This window comes from Heterocephalus glaber, unplaced genomic scaffold, assembly GCF_053883595.1.
Source record: "Heterocephalus glaber isolate CG9 unplaced genomic scaffold, H.glaber_assembly_v1.0 deba00001428, whole genome shotgun sequence".
In the NCBI taxonomy this organism is placed as follows: domain Eukaryota; kingdom Metazoa; phylum Chordata; class Mammalia; order Rodentia; family Bathyergidae; genus Heterocephalus; species Heterocephalus glaber.
Window position 1 is genome coordinate 8,483,634 of NW_028258293.1, and position 16,678 is coordinate 8,500,311.

The following is a 16,678-nucleotide window of genomic DNA, read 5'->3' on the forward strand; positions in this document are numbered from 1 at the left end:
GCATTGTGACGGGGCCACAGGAGCTGGGGTCCAGGGGTCCCCCTTGCGGGCCGCGGGAGGCGCCAGGGGCGCGGGCTCTGGACACGTGAGTGCCGCGCGTCCAGGACGAGGAGCCCGCCCAGGTCTACCCCGTGAGTGTGCCAGCCCCGCTCCTGCCTGGGCTGCGGAGAGGAGTTCGGGGTCTTCGGGTTCCAGCAGTGATAAAAGGGCTGATTTAGAACCGAGAGTAAGAGGGAAGAACCTGGTCAATTCACAGCCAGGCCCCTTGGGCCTCCCACTGCAGTCAGCCCGGGTTTCCCAGGCTTTGGAGGCCGTGGGAAGCCGGGGCACCACTAAGATTAAGCACCCCCAGGAATGTGATTTTCTAAAGTACGATTTGTGAACTCACCCCCCAAGTGAATCTCAGTTCTCTTCCCGTCCCCTGTAATTTAGCTCAGAGCTGGTTCTTTTTTCTCATGACACTGTTTCCAATCTCCGACTCCAGTTTCAGCTTGGATTGTTGTTATTTTTATCCTGTGCTGTCTCTTTGCTGTGTTCACGTGTGCATTTTAATTTTGCATATTATGTAGGAAGGACCAAGACATCCACACCCTTCAGAAATCACTGCCAGACAGGTAATATTTAAATAAACTAAATTCTGTTTGTTTCGACGTTGTGCTTGTGACATTCCTTTATGTATGGTGTCACTTCGAGGTATAGCATTGTTATTAATTAGACACTTCCATGGTATCTTCTTGAAACTGAAAGCTCAACAGTTCTACTGGAATTGGTCTTAATTAGGGTAAATTAAATAGCTTATATTATCATGTTGAATATAACGTGATGCATACACAAATACAAACATGTATGTATAGCATTATAATCTGTAAAATATAGTAATACAACATGCCTCCACTCTAAGAATGAAGCCATTCCAGTATACTTGAACCTTTCTAGAGACTTCCTCTCTATTTTGCCTCTTTACATCTCTCTTAGAGGTAGCTACTCTGTTGAATTTTATTTTTATCCATCTCTTCCTTTTAAAAGATTTGTCACATGTGTACCTCTGTACCTGTAGTTTTGAGTTTTGGTTGCTTTTAAATTTATAAACTTGCAGTCATACGAAATTCAGTGTATGTTTTACTCTTTCTTCTCAACATGGTTTCCTAAAGTTAATCCATGTTCCTGAGTATACTTATACTTCCTTATTTTCGCTGCTTTTTAATATCTCATTATAGAATATATCAAAGTTCATTATCTTTTCTCTCATTCATGGGCATCAGGACAATTCCACAATTTCCTGTTGTGAACATTCTAGAAAATTTCTTTTTTCTTCACGTCAAGAGGTTCATTTGATTATTTAGGCAGGATGGAACCTAAAATATAAGGAAAGCAAATTTTTCATTGTTTTAAAAATAATGGCACCTTTTTTTTTTTTTGAACGCATGCTGCTGGCAGTGAATAAGAGTTCTGATTTTTCATATTATTATTTGTTTAGACACAAAGCCTCCCTATGTAGTGCAGGCTGGGCTTGAACTTGTAGTGATCCTCTTGCATTAGCTTAAAGGCATAAGCCACTGTATGCTCTTCCTTGTATTTTCTGTGTAATACTGTATTTTATTACCTTCAAAGCATTCTAGGTTAATTGCCTAGGTCTCCTGTTAACTTGCAGATGCCGTACAATGGAGACATAAAAACCATGCATGAAATTCAACATTTAAGAGGAAGGAGCAATATTCTTGTTTTCTTATTTCTATAAAGAAAATCTCTTTGATGATTTTAAATAATCACATTTAAAATCAAATTAACCACACATATCCATGAATTTGGATTTATAGAAATATGCATAGTGTGAAAGTGGGAATCAGCACTAAATAGTCTCCTTTGAAACCCTGCTAATGCACCAAGTTTTGATTTTTGGGGTTTTTTGTTTTGTTTTGTTTGTTTTGTTTTGTTTGAGACAGGGTCTTGCTCTGTAGTTCAGGGTGCCCTTGAACTCACTATGTAGCCCGAGCTGGCCTCGAACTTGCAGTGATCCTCCTGCCTCAGCCTCCCAAGTGCTAGGCTTCCAGGCAGTTTGGGTGAGGTTTTTTTGTTTGTTTTTTTTTAAATTTGTGCCTGACACACTCAAAGAGAAGGGATTTTTTCTTCTTCTGTCAGCTGTGCAAATCACGTGTTGATTGTGTTTATCTCATTGATACAAAATAAAAATATAATCAATGTGTTTCATGTGTATGTTATAAAGAACATGATTTTTTTTCTTTTAATTCTCACAGTCTGCAGATGAGCACATTGTTTACATGCGCAAGGTGAGGAAAGAGCAGAGGAAATTAAGTAAGCAGTTTATGAGACCGGCTCCCATCCCAGAACCTGGCCTCCTGGTAAGGGTGGAGCTGTCCCTGAAATTAGCAGGTCCCTAATGCAACTGACAGCCTCCCACTGAACATAGTAGCATTCACTCTACATTTTATTTTCCCCATTTCCCTCGAGAAAGGCGGAATTTCAGACCAGGAAGTTACCCTGAAGCTCATGTGCTCAAGTCCTCAGTACTTAAATCTCCCTTCCAGCTGTCCCCCAGAGGTCCGTGGTCTAACGTAAAAGAGCGTGATCTCTGAAACAACGTCCTGTTGGATTCCACTTGTGTTTGACATGTTCATGGCTGTCCGAGCTTATTTACATCCATCTTTTGGATTATATTATTTGGAAAGAAATTATAAAATCTCCTGGCAATTAGTTATTTAGCTTACGGTTCAACACTTGAAATACCAGAAACGATCACGATTTATTCCATTGTTGTCAAGGATTTAAAAGTTCTAACATTATGCTGTGTCCATCGCCCTTTTACAGGTGGTATTAATTTATATTTCTTATAAGGAGGTATAAATTTATGGCATTTCTACTTGAAGATCCTTCAGATAATTAAGGACAACTGTTACTTTCCTCCATTTCCTGACTTTTCTTCAAGGTAAAAATCCAGTTTACTTATCCGGTCCTCTGGGGAGCCCTGACCTAATTTAGTCTGTCTCCGAGATCATGTTTACATTTCCTATAGAGATATTCTGGCTTTCTAGAAACTGTTCCTGGTTGCAGTGTTTGTAGTCTGATTCAGAGAGAATGTTTTATATCATGTCCATATTCAGATAGGATTTATCTGCTAAAAAAGCTTACCTAAGTTTTCTAGCCTTTATTTGAATATGACTTACTTAAATTTAGAATACCATTTCTCAGAAGAAATGCAAAAGCCCCATAAATATATGAAAAAGTGTTCAACACCACTGGCCATGAGCAAAATGCAAATTAAAACAACACTGAGATTCTCTCTCACTCTAGAAAGAACAGTCATCATCAAGAAATCAAATAATAACTAATGCTGGGGAGGCTGAAAAAGGAACCCCCCTACATTGTTTGTGGGAATGTAAACTAGTATGACCATTACAGAAAACAGACTGGAGGTGCCTCAAAAAAAAAAAAAAATTCCATTCTGTCCAGTTATTCTCCTGCTAGATATTTTCATGATAGAGGAAAAGACATCCATCATATGACAGGGATACATGCATACCCATATTTATAGCAGCACAATTCCTAATGCCTAAATGTTAGAAGCACTCTAAATGTCAATCAACAGACAAATGGATATAGAAAGTGTGGTGTTTCTACACAATGGAGTACTACTCTGCTATAAATAAAAATAAACTTGTAGGAAAATGTATTTGTAGGAAATACATTTGTAGGAAAATGGATGCACCTTGAAAACATAACAAGTGAAATAAATCAGATGCACAAGCTTAAATACCATATGGATTCTCTCATGAGAAATCCAAAGTATAAATAATGTGAAAAGTAAAATAAAAGGAAACAGGGAAATAGATGTACTGCAAATGGCAAAGAGACCAAGACATGGAGGAAGAGGGGAAGGGAAAAAGAGGGCATAAAAAAGAATTAAAATGTCATGTCAGTGTTCCACCATGAAGAAGTCCACCATGAAAGTGGTTATTATGTATTGCAAACAAGTACTAATCAATAAAAAAGAATAACATTTGTAGCTACTAAAGATTGTTATATGCAATACTATTTGCATAAAAGTCTTCATCGTGAGAGATTTTTAATTTATAAAATTTATAATTTATAGTTAATTTAAATAGATAGTTAAATAGTTAAAATAGATAATTTATAGTTGTGTGAGCTTTTCCTATATACTGCATTTTAATTGAAATTCTTTTGTGTCTTTTAATTTTTTCTAGTGGCCATCTTGATAAAGCTGGTTGTTTATGCAGAAGAAACCATGTTCCAAACCAAAATACATGGATTTTTAACATCAAGTGGCATTTCATGGATTGACTTCATTGAAAAATAAAGGGAATACTCTGCCATTTCAACAAAATAAACACAGTGCATGCATTTAACTACCAACCTAAGGCTCTTAAACTTTATTAAATACATCACTATTTCTTTCTTTTCTGTGGTAAATTTGAGATTATTTTTTTCAAATATATATATATTTATATTTATTTATATTGAAAATAATATACTACTCATGTTTACATTTTTACAGTTGACTTATGTAGATATTAAGGTTTATGCTTTAGTAATAAGAAAGTAGATTTCTGTTGCATATTCATAATGACTTGTGGTTAAAAATTTTTAAATTTTTAAACAGTAGTAAGAGAGAGTTTTCATATAATTAAAGCCTCTGCTATGTGTTGACATTGAAAATAAGTAGTAGAGAATAATTTCCATGAGGGTACGTTGGATGCTCAATTACAACTTTAAATTTGTGTATAAAATAAATGTCTTTCTAAAATTCTTAATTGCATAAGTAATTTCTATGTTGCAAATGGAATAATCTTCTAAATTAAAGAACCACCAACTATGGGACGACTGCAGTGTATTTGATACCTGATTTACAGTGTCTGGTGTGCAGTGTAAAGTCAAGTTCAGGGAATTTTGCTATTTAAAATAATGAAAGTACCAAGAACACAGCCCACTGTAAATGACCAGAAGACATGACAAAATATTAAAGGTAGTGGTTTTCAGAAATTGAACAAAAATTTTTTTTTAAACCAATGGTGGTGTTTGAGACAAGAGAAATAATAAAGGTGAGGACTATGATTACCTCATTTACTGCCTGGGGGAGCTTTCTATATCACGATGCCAGGGAGATCAGAAGCAGAACATGAAGATTTTCCTGACTTGAGGATGGACTGTGGGACAGAAATAAGACTTGAGAAGGTCTCAATGAGCTGGAAGTTGTATGGAAGAATTAGAGAGAGTGGAGACTATGCAAAGACTTTGACTGATCTTCAGACTGTTTGCCTGGAGCCTGTGCTGAAGGCTAAGCTGCCTGGCACAGGGTTAAATTGACAAGGTCAAACCTGTTTGTTCCTTGGCCACTGTACAAGGCCAGGTAGTGAAGGACCAGCTAGGCTAGTTCTAATCTGAGCAGATGCCAGCATTCGCACCTAACACAGGTAGACATTTGAGTACTGGCCACACAGCATGCAGAGACCCTGTTTATCATACATGGCATTTAGTAAACTACCCTTCTCATAAATCTTTCAGACCAGCCTAAGGAAGCTCACTGACGTTGAAATAGAGGAGTCCTCCATAATCCACCAGGAGACGTTCACAAACCCTCAGTGGGCACCAGAACTACATTTAATTCTGAATACTATATAAATTATGTTTTTTATACATCTGTTTCATACGATGAAATTTAATTTATAAATTACCACCTCAAAACCATTAAAAAGGAATAAAACCTTGCTTCATGTAATAACATGGAAGAATCTCAAAAATATTAGACCATATTTAAAACTTGCACCTTGTATATTCCATGTATGGGAGAGTTGTTACAGGGTATAAAGATATTAATGGTTGCCTGGTAGAAGACTAGAATAAAAGATTGGGAATGAATCTAGGGACTTTTAGGGGTGATCTTTTGTATCCTGAAAGTGGGAGTGATACACACAGCACATACCTATTAAAACCTCATGAGTTATAGAATCATGCGGATGACATGTAAATTACACAGGTATGATATGCGTAAGAATATAAATAAAATGTTTTTTCTGTCACTTTACCTCCTACCTTTTTGTAATGTTTGAAAAGTTCCCACAAACACGAGTAACTAATAGAATGCGAGGACCCACTGAACAGAAGGCTCCCTGTGGAGAAGAGCTCCCTCCACACCTCAGTATTACCTGTGAATTCAGTAGCAATGAACCTCAGGCTTCACCTGAATCGGCATCGAAGTTTAACCAGATGCCCATATGACCCGCATGCTTATGAAAATCTGGGGAGCCCTTGATTAAATACCCCTGAAAAGAGGAATGTGTGTTGTCCCTGGAGGGATAGTTGACTCCCAGTACCAGAAAGCAGTCCACTGATAACACTAATACTAACGCTAACACTGATACTAACGCTAATACTAATGCCAACACTAACACTAACACTGATGCCAACACTAACACAGCCTCTCTGAGGACAGGTTCATCTCCGCCCTCGCCACTGATGCGTGCTGAGATCCACGGAAAAGACCAGAGGCTACTGAAGTCAGCTCGCAGGGCTTTAAGTTCTTCTAGGCCAGTCCCACCTCATCGAAGACAAGCAAACATTTCACAGCGCCGCGCTCACTCTCTGGGAGCCCCCTCCTGCACCTGCTGGGAGCAGCCGTTTCCAGCCTGAGGCCCAGCCCTGGGGAGGGGCGGGGCGGGCCAAGGCTCTGCCCAATCCGAAAGGGGTGGTGTCACAGAGGGCGGAGCCAAGCAGTAGGCGGGTGTAGCTGGGCGGAGCCATGAGGTGCAGATTGGACCTGGTCCCGGGGGGCGGAGTTGTGGCATAGGGGGTGTTGCCAGAGAGGGCGGAGCCTAAAGAGGCGAGACTGGAGGGGCGCGGCCGAAGGGGGCGGGGCGGTGTCGCCGCGAGGCGGGATCTCGGGAGAGCGGGGGCGGGGCTGCGCGGCGTCCTGAGCGCGGCGTCCCTGCGCGGCGTCGTCAGCATGGGGCTGTGCTTCCCATGCCCCACTGAGCCAGAGCCGGGGTCGCCGAGCCCGGTGAGTGGGCGGGGCCGGGCCGGGGCAGGCGGTGCTGGGTGGCGGGCGGCGGCGCTGAGGCCGCAGTCCCGGTGCCCGCCGTGAGGCGCCCGCCGGTGGGGACCCAGAAGGCCTCGCGCGCTCTCCGTGGCGGTGGTGCGCCCCTCGCCGGCCCAGGGCTTCCGGGCCCCTCTGGTCCCCGCAGCGCCCCGGGGTCGCCTCGGGCGACCCCGGGGCCGCCAGGGCACCCACCCCGCTCCCGGAGCACGAGCCCAGCCCGGCCGTCACCGCCGCTTGGTGAGCCTCCGACTTGGGTGCTGCCCCACGTGCTAACGCGAAGACGCCTTGACTTGCGGGGCGGAACAAAGGCAGTGGCGTGTTCCAAAGGTGTTCCCGAGGTCGTGTCTGTTGTTTTGTTTTGTTGGGGAATCTCACTATGATGCCCAGACCCGGGACCGAACTCCTGGGCTTCAGTGAGCCTGCTGCCTCGGCCTCCGGATTAACAGACTACAGGTGCATATAGCCGCACCCAACTCTAGTAGTCACTTCCTTGGTGGGACATTTTGGGCCAGCGCTAAATATTTTTGTAGACTGTTATATTACCTACAAAGACCGTAGGTGTGTAATTTACCCGTGAGAACGCTCGGCTTTATTTTGACACATTTATGGTAATTTTCTTTAGGAAGAGAAAAGAGCAAAGCTTGCAGAGGCTGCAGAGAGAAGACAGAAGGAGGTGAGAAGAGAAATAAAACCGTGCTGTTTAGCTAATTAAGGCTGTACTCTACTCTCCAGAACTGTCACTAGTAGTATTCTCTAGTGTACATGGTGTCTGATATCCTAAACAGTATTTAAAGATAGCCATTTTGAAAAGGATTCCCATGGTCCATCAGTTGCATTAATGTATTTTTGTCATTTAATGTTGAAAATTAGCCCAGAGGTGTTTTCCACAATTTGAGATGCTTCTGTAATAATATTCTCCCTTAAGATAAAATGCCCACATCTTGTGAAACGTGATAAATGTAAAATAAGTTTAGGGAAGATTTTTGTATGGTTGCAAAATGTCCAATGAAGAAATGACTATTTTCGTAAGGCTGCTGTGGAAATACAGTGTTACTGAAATAAGCCAACTCCCCAAACAAAAACCTAAAAGCAAAAACACCTTGTGGACACCAGATACTGACTTTTGGGGGTTTTTTTCTATAACTCTTTATCCAATTTCTTAAAGGCTGCATCTCGGGGGGTTTTAGATGTTCGCTCTGTGGAAGAAAAAAGAAAGAAAAAGGAAAAACTAGAAAAACACATTGCCACATCTGGGCCTCCACCAGCAGGTGGACTTAGAGTAAGTATTAAAATTTATTTGAGATCTAACTTAACTGGCATTTTTTGAAAGCTTACGTAGCAATTCATTCAGTGCTTTTGTCTGGAAATACCATTGTGAGAAAATTTTAAAGTAAATAATTTAGAAAATGTTTATTTACTATTCATGGGAATTATTTGCTTTCTTCCTCAAGTGAAAATAATTTTTATTTTTTCTAATATTATATTTTAATACTTCAGTACTTATTACTAATCTGTCTTGTGGTGAGGGGAGGTTTGATTTTTTGAGACAGACTCTTGCTAGGTAGGTTATTCAGGCTGTGGAGCATTCACAGCTGTCCTCTTGCCTCAGCCTCTCAAGTGCTGGGATTACAGGAGTCTACCACCATCCCTGGCATTACTAGTCTTAAATCTGCTAAAACTCAAGCAGAATATGAAAGGGTAAAGAATGTAAAAGTTCAGCTCTGTTTTGACAGACATCACTTTTAGTCTCCACTTACATATGAAGCATTACTGGATTCCTCTATAAATTGTTCCAGAGCTTAAATTTTTTCACTCCATGATTTGAGGTCTTTGATCTTCCCGTTCTTGCTCGTTGTCATAGCCATATAAATGTTAATTTGGACCACTGGGTACACAGCTGGCGAGTGCCCTGCAGTCCTCTCAGTGTGTCCAGCCCAGAACTAGATACTGGTTATATAACGGTAGACAAATGAAGCAATCCTGGCCATCTAACTGGACAGTAAAGGTTTTATTTTACATGTGATGGTGTAGGAAAATAAGGGTTCACATATTAAGACTTTGTTCTTCTTCTTTTCTTTGTTTCTCGTGGTGCTGGGGATTGAACCCAGGGCAGTGTTCGCACTAGGCAAGTATCTACCACAGAGCTATATTCTCTGCCCCATTCTTGGTCCATTTTTTAAATAAATACTTTCTAAAGGAAAGACGTTTGTGAAATGGACAGTGTCCTCAACTTCAGTCATTCTATTCAACTCATCGGTGATTTAGAAATGTTTTTGAGCTGACCTACTGTCTTTATAATTAGGGTTCGGTTTTGCTGTCACACAGCCCCACATACACATACATAGCTATGCAAATAAGTCTTTATTACAGGACTTCTTAGAGGCTTGAATATTGTGCCCTTTTTAATGTGTAAGAAGGAGATACTATCTAAAATATCCTGTTTTCAGGATTTATTATATACAATTCAGTATTTTTAAACTTTCTGTTTTCCTAAATTGTAGGCCATATAGTTTTAGGGCGTCCTGAGCAGAGTTGATTCTGGCTCGTGAATGTCACATAGAGATAAGAGTTATCTGTATTACATTACTGTTGTATGTTATTTCATCAACTTTGAGTTAATGGATGAAACTTTCAGAAAGTCATTTTTCTTCCCAGTGAACATTTAAGAATATATATGATAATTGGTTTCATTATTAAAGTATATACATAATGGGGGCCATTGTGCTTAATTTTTTAATATCTGCATAAAGGAATAATATAGATCTGGTGTAAAGTTGGGAGATGACAGGGTCCAATCTATCAGAAATATAAATTGTTGCTTTCAGTATTCTTTGGTACAGTTACATCGCATTCATATAGGGCTCTCAGAAACAAACCAGATACATAAAAAGGAAGTTATAGAACTGAAAATGATGTTTGGTTCCGCTGTTTCATAGAAGAAACAGAGGAAGTAATTCAAATTCACATATAGTTTTATAAGAAAAGGATTCTACAATCTACATAGCGTCAGTATTAAGGTATTTATTTTACCTGTTGGAAGCTAATGAATTTGACACCTGCTTTTAATTCTAAGAAAGGGGCTTTCTTAGTTAAACCTGTAGCCTGGATCCTGGAGATTAAAAAGAAAAGAGGCTTTAAGAGCTGCTAGTCCCCTCAAAGGTGCTCAACACACACAGAATCCATGTGTAAAAAGTGCCCTTCTTCTTTGTGTATTGTCTTGGAACGAGTCTCCAGCCTCCTTAGTGAGGTGGCTCGCAGAGCCGTCCAGTGTGCAGTGGCAGGGGGCTTTTCCCCAGAGGCTCACTCCGGAGCCACTGACACTGCCCACTGGGGTCCACCCCAACCTGGCTCACTGGCCTCAGGGCTGCTCCCTTCCCCTTACCAACTGCACAGCAAAGAGCCCCAGGGACAGCGCACATGACTGGAGGGGGGAGAGAATCTTCATCCTCCCTCCACCTCTTGGCCTGGGATCCCTTAGAGCTGCTGTCCACCTCCTGCCATGACATGCACGGAGTGCAGATCACATTTCTTGTTTCTGTGTTCATACCCTTCACATCGTCACCTCCCGATCTGCTCTGCCACATCCCCGCATAATTGCCATAGGAAGCGACAGCCGTGGTAACCACATCGGTGCAGAGTAGGGCCTGTGCTGGGTGTGGCAGTGCTGGAACAGCGGCCGACCTCTGCAGCAGCTCTCAACTCCTGTACACCAGTGCCAAGGGAGCTTCAGGAAGAAAACCAGGCCTCCTCAGACCAGTCAGTCTGCCAGATTGGGTTTTAGCTGTCAGGCATTTTTAACTCCCCATGGTATTTTTAATGTAAGCCCAGACTAAGAATCGCTGCACTAAAGATTTTTAACACTAGTATTAAGAGATGTGTAGAGTCCAGCGGTAACAAAAAGCAAAGCTTAAAAATCCTGAATAGTATACTCTATCTTGAAAATAGTATGTTTTGACAGTCTCCCCTTCTTATAGATTGAAAAGAGCACAGTATTCAGCCTTCTAAGAAGTCCTGTTTTAAGAACAGCAAGTTGACTTAGATTACTCCTTTACTTTTACTCAGATACAGTATAGCTGTTTTGAAAAATAGGTAACACCCAATATTTTTTTTGGTTGTACTTTGAAAGCTTTACCCAAGAGCCTGAAATATCAGCAGTCCCTTGCCAGTGGCTCTTTTGAAACCTCGGATCACAGATTGAATAGATTTGGTTAAAGAAAGTGGAATATTTTTTCAACTGGAGAAAGGAAAAGACCTTGACTCCCCATTATTTAATAAGTACTAGCGTTTCTTGGCTTCCTGGCTCGAATAACAATTCTTCCATTTCTGTTGGGTGCTTCTGTTCCCTATTATTTGTGTTCAGTAGTGTTTTCTTTCTGTCTTCCTCTGCTGATGACTGGGTAGTTGGCAGCTGGTGACTCGGGGTCACAGCACTGAAGGGCATCCTGCTTGTGTGGCCCTCTGGCCTCCCCCTCTTTCAGGGTGTCCTGCTCCCAGCACACAAGTGATTGTTGCTGAGGAAGCTGGGAGTGGGAAGGGGATCTGTCCAAGGCCACACGGAGAGCTGCCTGCAGCCCCCCCGATGTGCCCCAATGTTGTCTCCTCACGGCCTCAGACTGCACCACACTGTCTCATTTCATTATTAGCTGGTGTTCACAAAAAAGAACATTTGTGTTTCTGGATCCCATTTTATTCTTTTTATATTCTTGTATACCTTAAATAAAATTACTTTTCTCTCTCTTACTTTGATCTTTTCTAGTGGACAGTTTCATAAAGCATAACATGAATGGATGAGCCTACTGCCAGTTTTGTCCAGCATCTGCAGTCAAATGGACTTCCTCCGTTTAATGTCTTCTCCTTGAGAATATAGAATCAACTTTTGATAGTGCCCTTAATTGTAGTGCTACGTCTGTATTGAACATATTGGGAAAAAATTCGCTTTGCAGACTTAGAAAATGGCCAGACCATTCATTGAATTCTTATGTTCCTGCGCTTAATTTTCTGCAGGAAGTAAGTGATTTGCCATTTTTTCATAGTTAAAATATGTATCTAAATAGCATACACAGATGGCACTTAAAGACCCAGCATACATTTCTAATACTAAACTTGCAATTATGTTTCCCTCCTTTAAAATATCTTCGCTATTTATAGTTTTGCTGCGTAGCCTTGTGTTTGGCTTTTTTTCACTATGTATGAAGACTTTTGCTCACACTTAAAGACTTAGTGCCTTGAAACCGATCATCAGGGAAAATCGTGAAAATTCATTGAAGGGCTTACCTGAAGGAATACTAAATTTTTATAACTAAGTAATGGATATTTGTAAGCAAATACTGAATTTCCCCTAATTTATTGTCCATTTTTATACCTTATAAAATTAACATGTATTACAATATAATAAAAGTTTTCTTTGCTGAATTTATGTATTAGTGGATACCGTCAGAGGGCACTGATGTGCTACTGTATGGTAACAGATTTGGTTCTGTAAAGGTCTATGTAATAAGTTAAACGAAGACTCTTAGTGGGTTATAGTGAGTGGTAGTATATTTGTCCAAATTTCATAAGGATTTTTCTTTTTATTAAAGAATAGTTGTAAGATTTGTACAGACATGAAATTACCAAGGCAAGTACGAATGTAAGAAAGAGAAATATGTAGGTACTGTATTTTGAAACATAAAAATATTAGAAAGTAATTCTATAGGATGTGTAGACTTTTTAGATTTTTCTCACTAGGAACATGCATTTCACATAACATTTATGCTTTTGATTTTTCCTTGTAATATATAATATGTTAAAATAGAAGCACTGCTATTAACTGTCAGAGATGCTTCCTCTTTGAACGACAAGACCACATACCTGAGCCCTGAGTTAAAATTGTAGATACTAGATGCCAATAGGAACTGTAAATTAAAAAGACTAGCTCACATAATTTACTAAGGAAACTGAGCCACTGTTCTCTCTCGACCCTCCCACAAAGATTGTGTTATATTGCAATGTATTACACATGTTTAAAGAGTTTGAACTATAATATAGGTCTTTTGAGTCCTTGTGTAAAAATTACTTTTTCTACTATGATAGGAAATACTCAATGAATATCTAAGCAAAATGTAGTTAAAGTCAATTTTCTTCATTCTTTAGAGGATTAGTGATACTTTTCCTAAAGGATTGTGAAATCATTGAACTGCACTTTAGAAATAAAATTTTTGACTTTATTAAGGTGATTAAATTTCTAACACAAGAAGAAACAAGTATAATTAATAGCTGTATGGACACAACCAGATCTTACCATCCTTGAACTGTGCCCTCTTGTGTTACTATAGCAAGAATGATTTTCTCTTCACTACATCCTTTAAAAAATGAAAGCATGGATTGTATAAGCAGGTTTATTTCCAGGGATAGTATCTTCTTTCTGACCACAGTTTATATCCCAGTAACTTATGTTGAACCATGAATGATTGGCATGGATATTGCTTTCTGGGGAAAGTGGGCGACAGTGCACCTGCCAATCATGGCTGCTTCTGGGGGTCTGATCTGCTTTTTCCCAAACCACACGTGCAGCCACTCATTGGTGACACTCAAGCCTCAGCAGCATTGTTAGGAAGGGGAAGGGAAAAGAGGAAACTGGATGCCTTGTAAGAAAGTGGTACATGATCTATGAAATGCATGTACGTCTGGATATTTGCCTCATGAAGTTATGGATTGCTATGAAAACCTTCAGTGAGAGTGAATTTCCTGAAATTAACACTTTAAGTAAGAGAAGACCATCATGTGTAATTCCTCACCCAACACCTCCGTCCGGATTACTAAAACACCAGACACAGTAAGATGTGTATGCTAACTATGTTAAGATATAAATGCTTAAATCACAGCTTGATTCTAATCTTTAGACTATTACTATGGCTGATAATAAAAAGCTATTACACAGCTTCTCTGTGACACATTGCATGTTTTTAAAAATATGTCATTCTTTTGTTTGATAAGTTGTATTCAGGATGTAATTTAATATATTTCCCACATACGGTTTTGTTATAAATTCTTTATTGTCTTTTGGGGACATAATTATATGTTTTCCTTTATAAAATTCTTTTACCTGTCTCTGTTTAACAAAGTTTCATCTTTACTACATCTTAAATAATTAGAACTAGGGTTGATAGTTAACACTTTCATCTTTTGGGGATTAAGAACAACAACAGAGATAATGCCTATTTGCTGTGTTCGTAGTCTCAAGTTATAGGTTTGCTTATACTGTAAAGAAGTGATGATACCAATCCCTTGACTTTTTAAAAGAGAAATAAAAGAATAATAAAGGCTCTGTATATCATCCTTAATACCCTAAGAGTATTGCCATAAACTTTGAATTTCCCTTTTGTCCAAAAGTTTGACTTGTTAATTTTCACTGATAATCATGCTGTGCCCTTAGAAGATAAAAATGTATCTTGTCAGTTTTGAATACTAATTTCTGTATAGGTAAGTCAACAAGAGGTAAGCAGGTGTGCTTGCCAATCTATGTTGAAATTCAGAATACATTTCTTTAACATTTCTAGGCAAGCATCTCAAGTTCTTTGAATATTGTCCATGCTCTAAACTGATTCAAACACGATAAGGCCCTTTTTTTTGAATTTTGTAAAAAGCCACGGACAGAGGACATTTGTGTGTATAGCAGGTTTTAAAGAAGTTTTGTTTTGATACAGAAGTTCATGTCCAACAAGTCAAAACAGCTTAAATTCCCCAGGCAAATATTATCTGAAAATATGACTACTCTGGGTTAAGGTCTGAATGTGCGTAAATTCTTTGACCTGGATGTAGTACTTTTGTTATATCCTGAACTACATGGCTATTTTTGTACCACCATATTTAGGTTATGCTCAGTTTTGACTTAAAGTCCTGTAGCTATAACTGTGTTAAGGGAAGAAAGAATGTTAGAATTGTCTTTTCACTGACAATATCCATTACCTTATGAAGTGGGTATTGCACCTTGGATAACTTTTGTTACAAAAGTACTCTTTCCTTTGAATATGTAGATGGTCTGAGGTTTCTACACTCTACATCTACTTTTTAAATTTTTTTTCGCTATTACAAAACAATCTCTAAGCAAGACAGCTAAGAGTTCCTCCAAATAAAATCTCAACAGTCCAAAGTGAGTAGCTCCCAGAGTTCTAAAGTGAAGCCACTGCTTCGGGGTCTATGATCCGAACACCCTTGCCACTTGTCCTGTATGGGCTGCCTGGGATTTTGCCCATCCACTCCAGGAGCAGCTAAGTGACTGACAGCAGTGGACCACTCAGTAACCTCAGGGCAAGTGTGCTCTGCCCACTGCTGATAGCATCTGACTGTGGTTTCCTCATTGTTTATTTGCTTGGACTTGAGTTTTCAGTTGCTTCTTTTTTGCTGTTCTCAGCTAGGTTTCTGGACTGAGATTTTTTTAATCCTTTATTCATTTGCATATAACCCCTCTGCATCATCCTTTCATGGGTCTTATATTTATTTACCTGAGAGCAAGGTAAGACGAGCCTACTTGGTGCTTGGCCTGTCTTCACGAGTCAACAAGAGCCATCTACATTTTTTCATTTTCTTCTGAACATTGTCTTATTTTTCCACACCCTTTTCAATGATCCCTTAGCAGCCAGACCCCAGTGTCCATTGTGACCAAGTTCTTAGCAGTACTTACACGAAACACTGATATAGAAGTAAAGAGCAAAATACACATAACAGGGAATAGGGAGATAGACCTTTTCCAAAAGGAAAGAAGACCAAAAGACAGAGGAGAGAGGAAGGAGCTGAAAAATATAATTTAAGATGTGTTATGTACATGTACTAACTCCCCACAAGGAATGTAATCATTAGGTACTACAAGTGTACTAAAAAATTGAAATAGGAAAAAGACCATCTTAGAAATGATGCAGGCCTAATCCTCTTCACCCCCCAAATACATTCATGCCTTATTGCTAGAAACCTATGCTATGTTATTTTACAAAACAGAGGTGATTTTGTAAATGTGATCAAGTTAACCTTAAAGGGGATTATTCAGGTGAGCTTAATCTACAAAAACAAATAGATCTTTAGAAGTTGAAGACTTTTCTGACCTATGGTGGAAGATATGTGAAGAAAGATATCCAGAGAGATGCTGTATTGCTGGTGTTGAACACAGAAAGGAGGCGGTGGCAAGAGATCCAGTCACATCTGGATGGGAGAGAAGACATGGAAATGGGCTCTTCAGTGTTCAGAAAAACGGTTCAGTAAAGAGATCAATATTGTTTTTGATGAGCTACACTTGTTTTTGAACTAAATGAACCTTCAATATTAAAAACGAGTATGCTTATGGGAAAAATTTAACCACATGAGAAAGTTTGGATGAGAAAACTCAATGACGATATAGAAAAGTTAGTGTTAATATTAGTGTGATAATGATTAACTCAGCGTCATATTTAAAAAGATAGGATTAATGACTGGGTCGAGATGATTTTATCTTCCACAAAACCTTTAGCTTTTCTTCTCTTTTTTTCTTTATGTTGCATTGACGTTCGTTTTCAAGAATGATTACCACCCCTTCCAGTGCCACCAAATTATACCATGCTGTTATTTCAATTTCTTCCAATGAAAAAGTTGTACTACTAA

General features: G+C 39.5%; 2 protein-coding genes across 3 annotated transcripts in view; both read left to right on the forward strand.

Annotated features, from left to right (window-relative positions):
- Positions 1-4: 4 nt before the first annotated feature.
- Positions 5-4,400, forward strand: Ccdc179 (coiled-coil domain containing 179; the record flags this gene model as incomplete). The annotated part of the gene is made up of 5 exons (XM_021263735.2): positions 5-226; positions 570-614; positions 2,256-2,360; positions 2,827-2,944; positions 4,221-4,400. Coding segments are annotated over 4 exons (408 nt in total), but the record flags the coding sequence as incomplete, so codon positions are not given.
- A 2,460-nt stretch (positions 4,401-6,860) lies between these two features.
- Svip (small VCP interacting protein) overlaps positions 6,861-16,678 on the forward strand; it is a 35,278-nt gene continuing 25,460 nt past the window's right edge. Inside the window, exons 1-4 of one of the 2 annotated variants that reach the window (XM_004851569.3) lie at positions 6,861-7,030; positions 7,692-7,742; positions 8,235-8,348; positions 11,826-14,391. In XM_004851569.3, coding sequence (XP_004851626.1) covers positions 6,977-7,030; positions 7,692-7,742; positions 8,235-8,348; positions 11,826-11,840 — 234 coding nt within the window. In that variant the 5' untranslated portion in view covers positions 6,861-6,976 and the 3' untranslated portion in view covers positions 11,841-14,391. Of the gene's footprint in view, positions 7,031-7,691; positions 7,743-8,234; positions 8,349-11,825; positions 14,392-16,678 lie in introns of those variants that run through there. The other variant, XM_021263935.2, reaches the window with a different exon arrangement.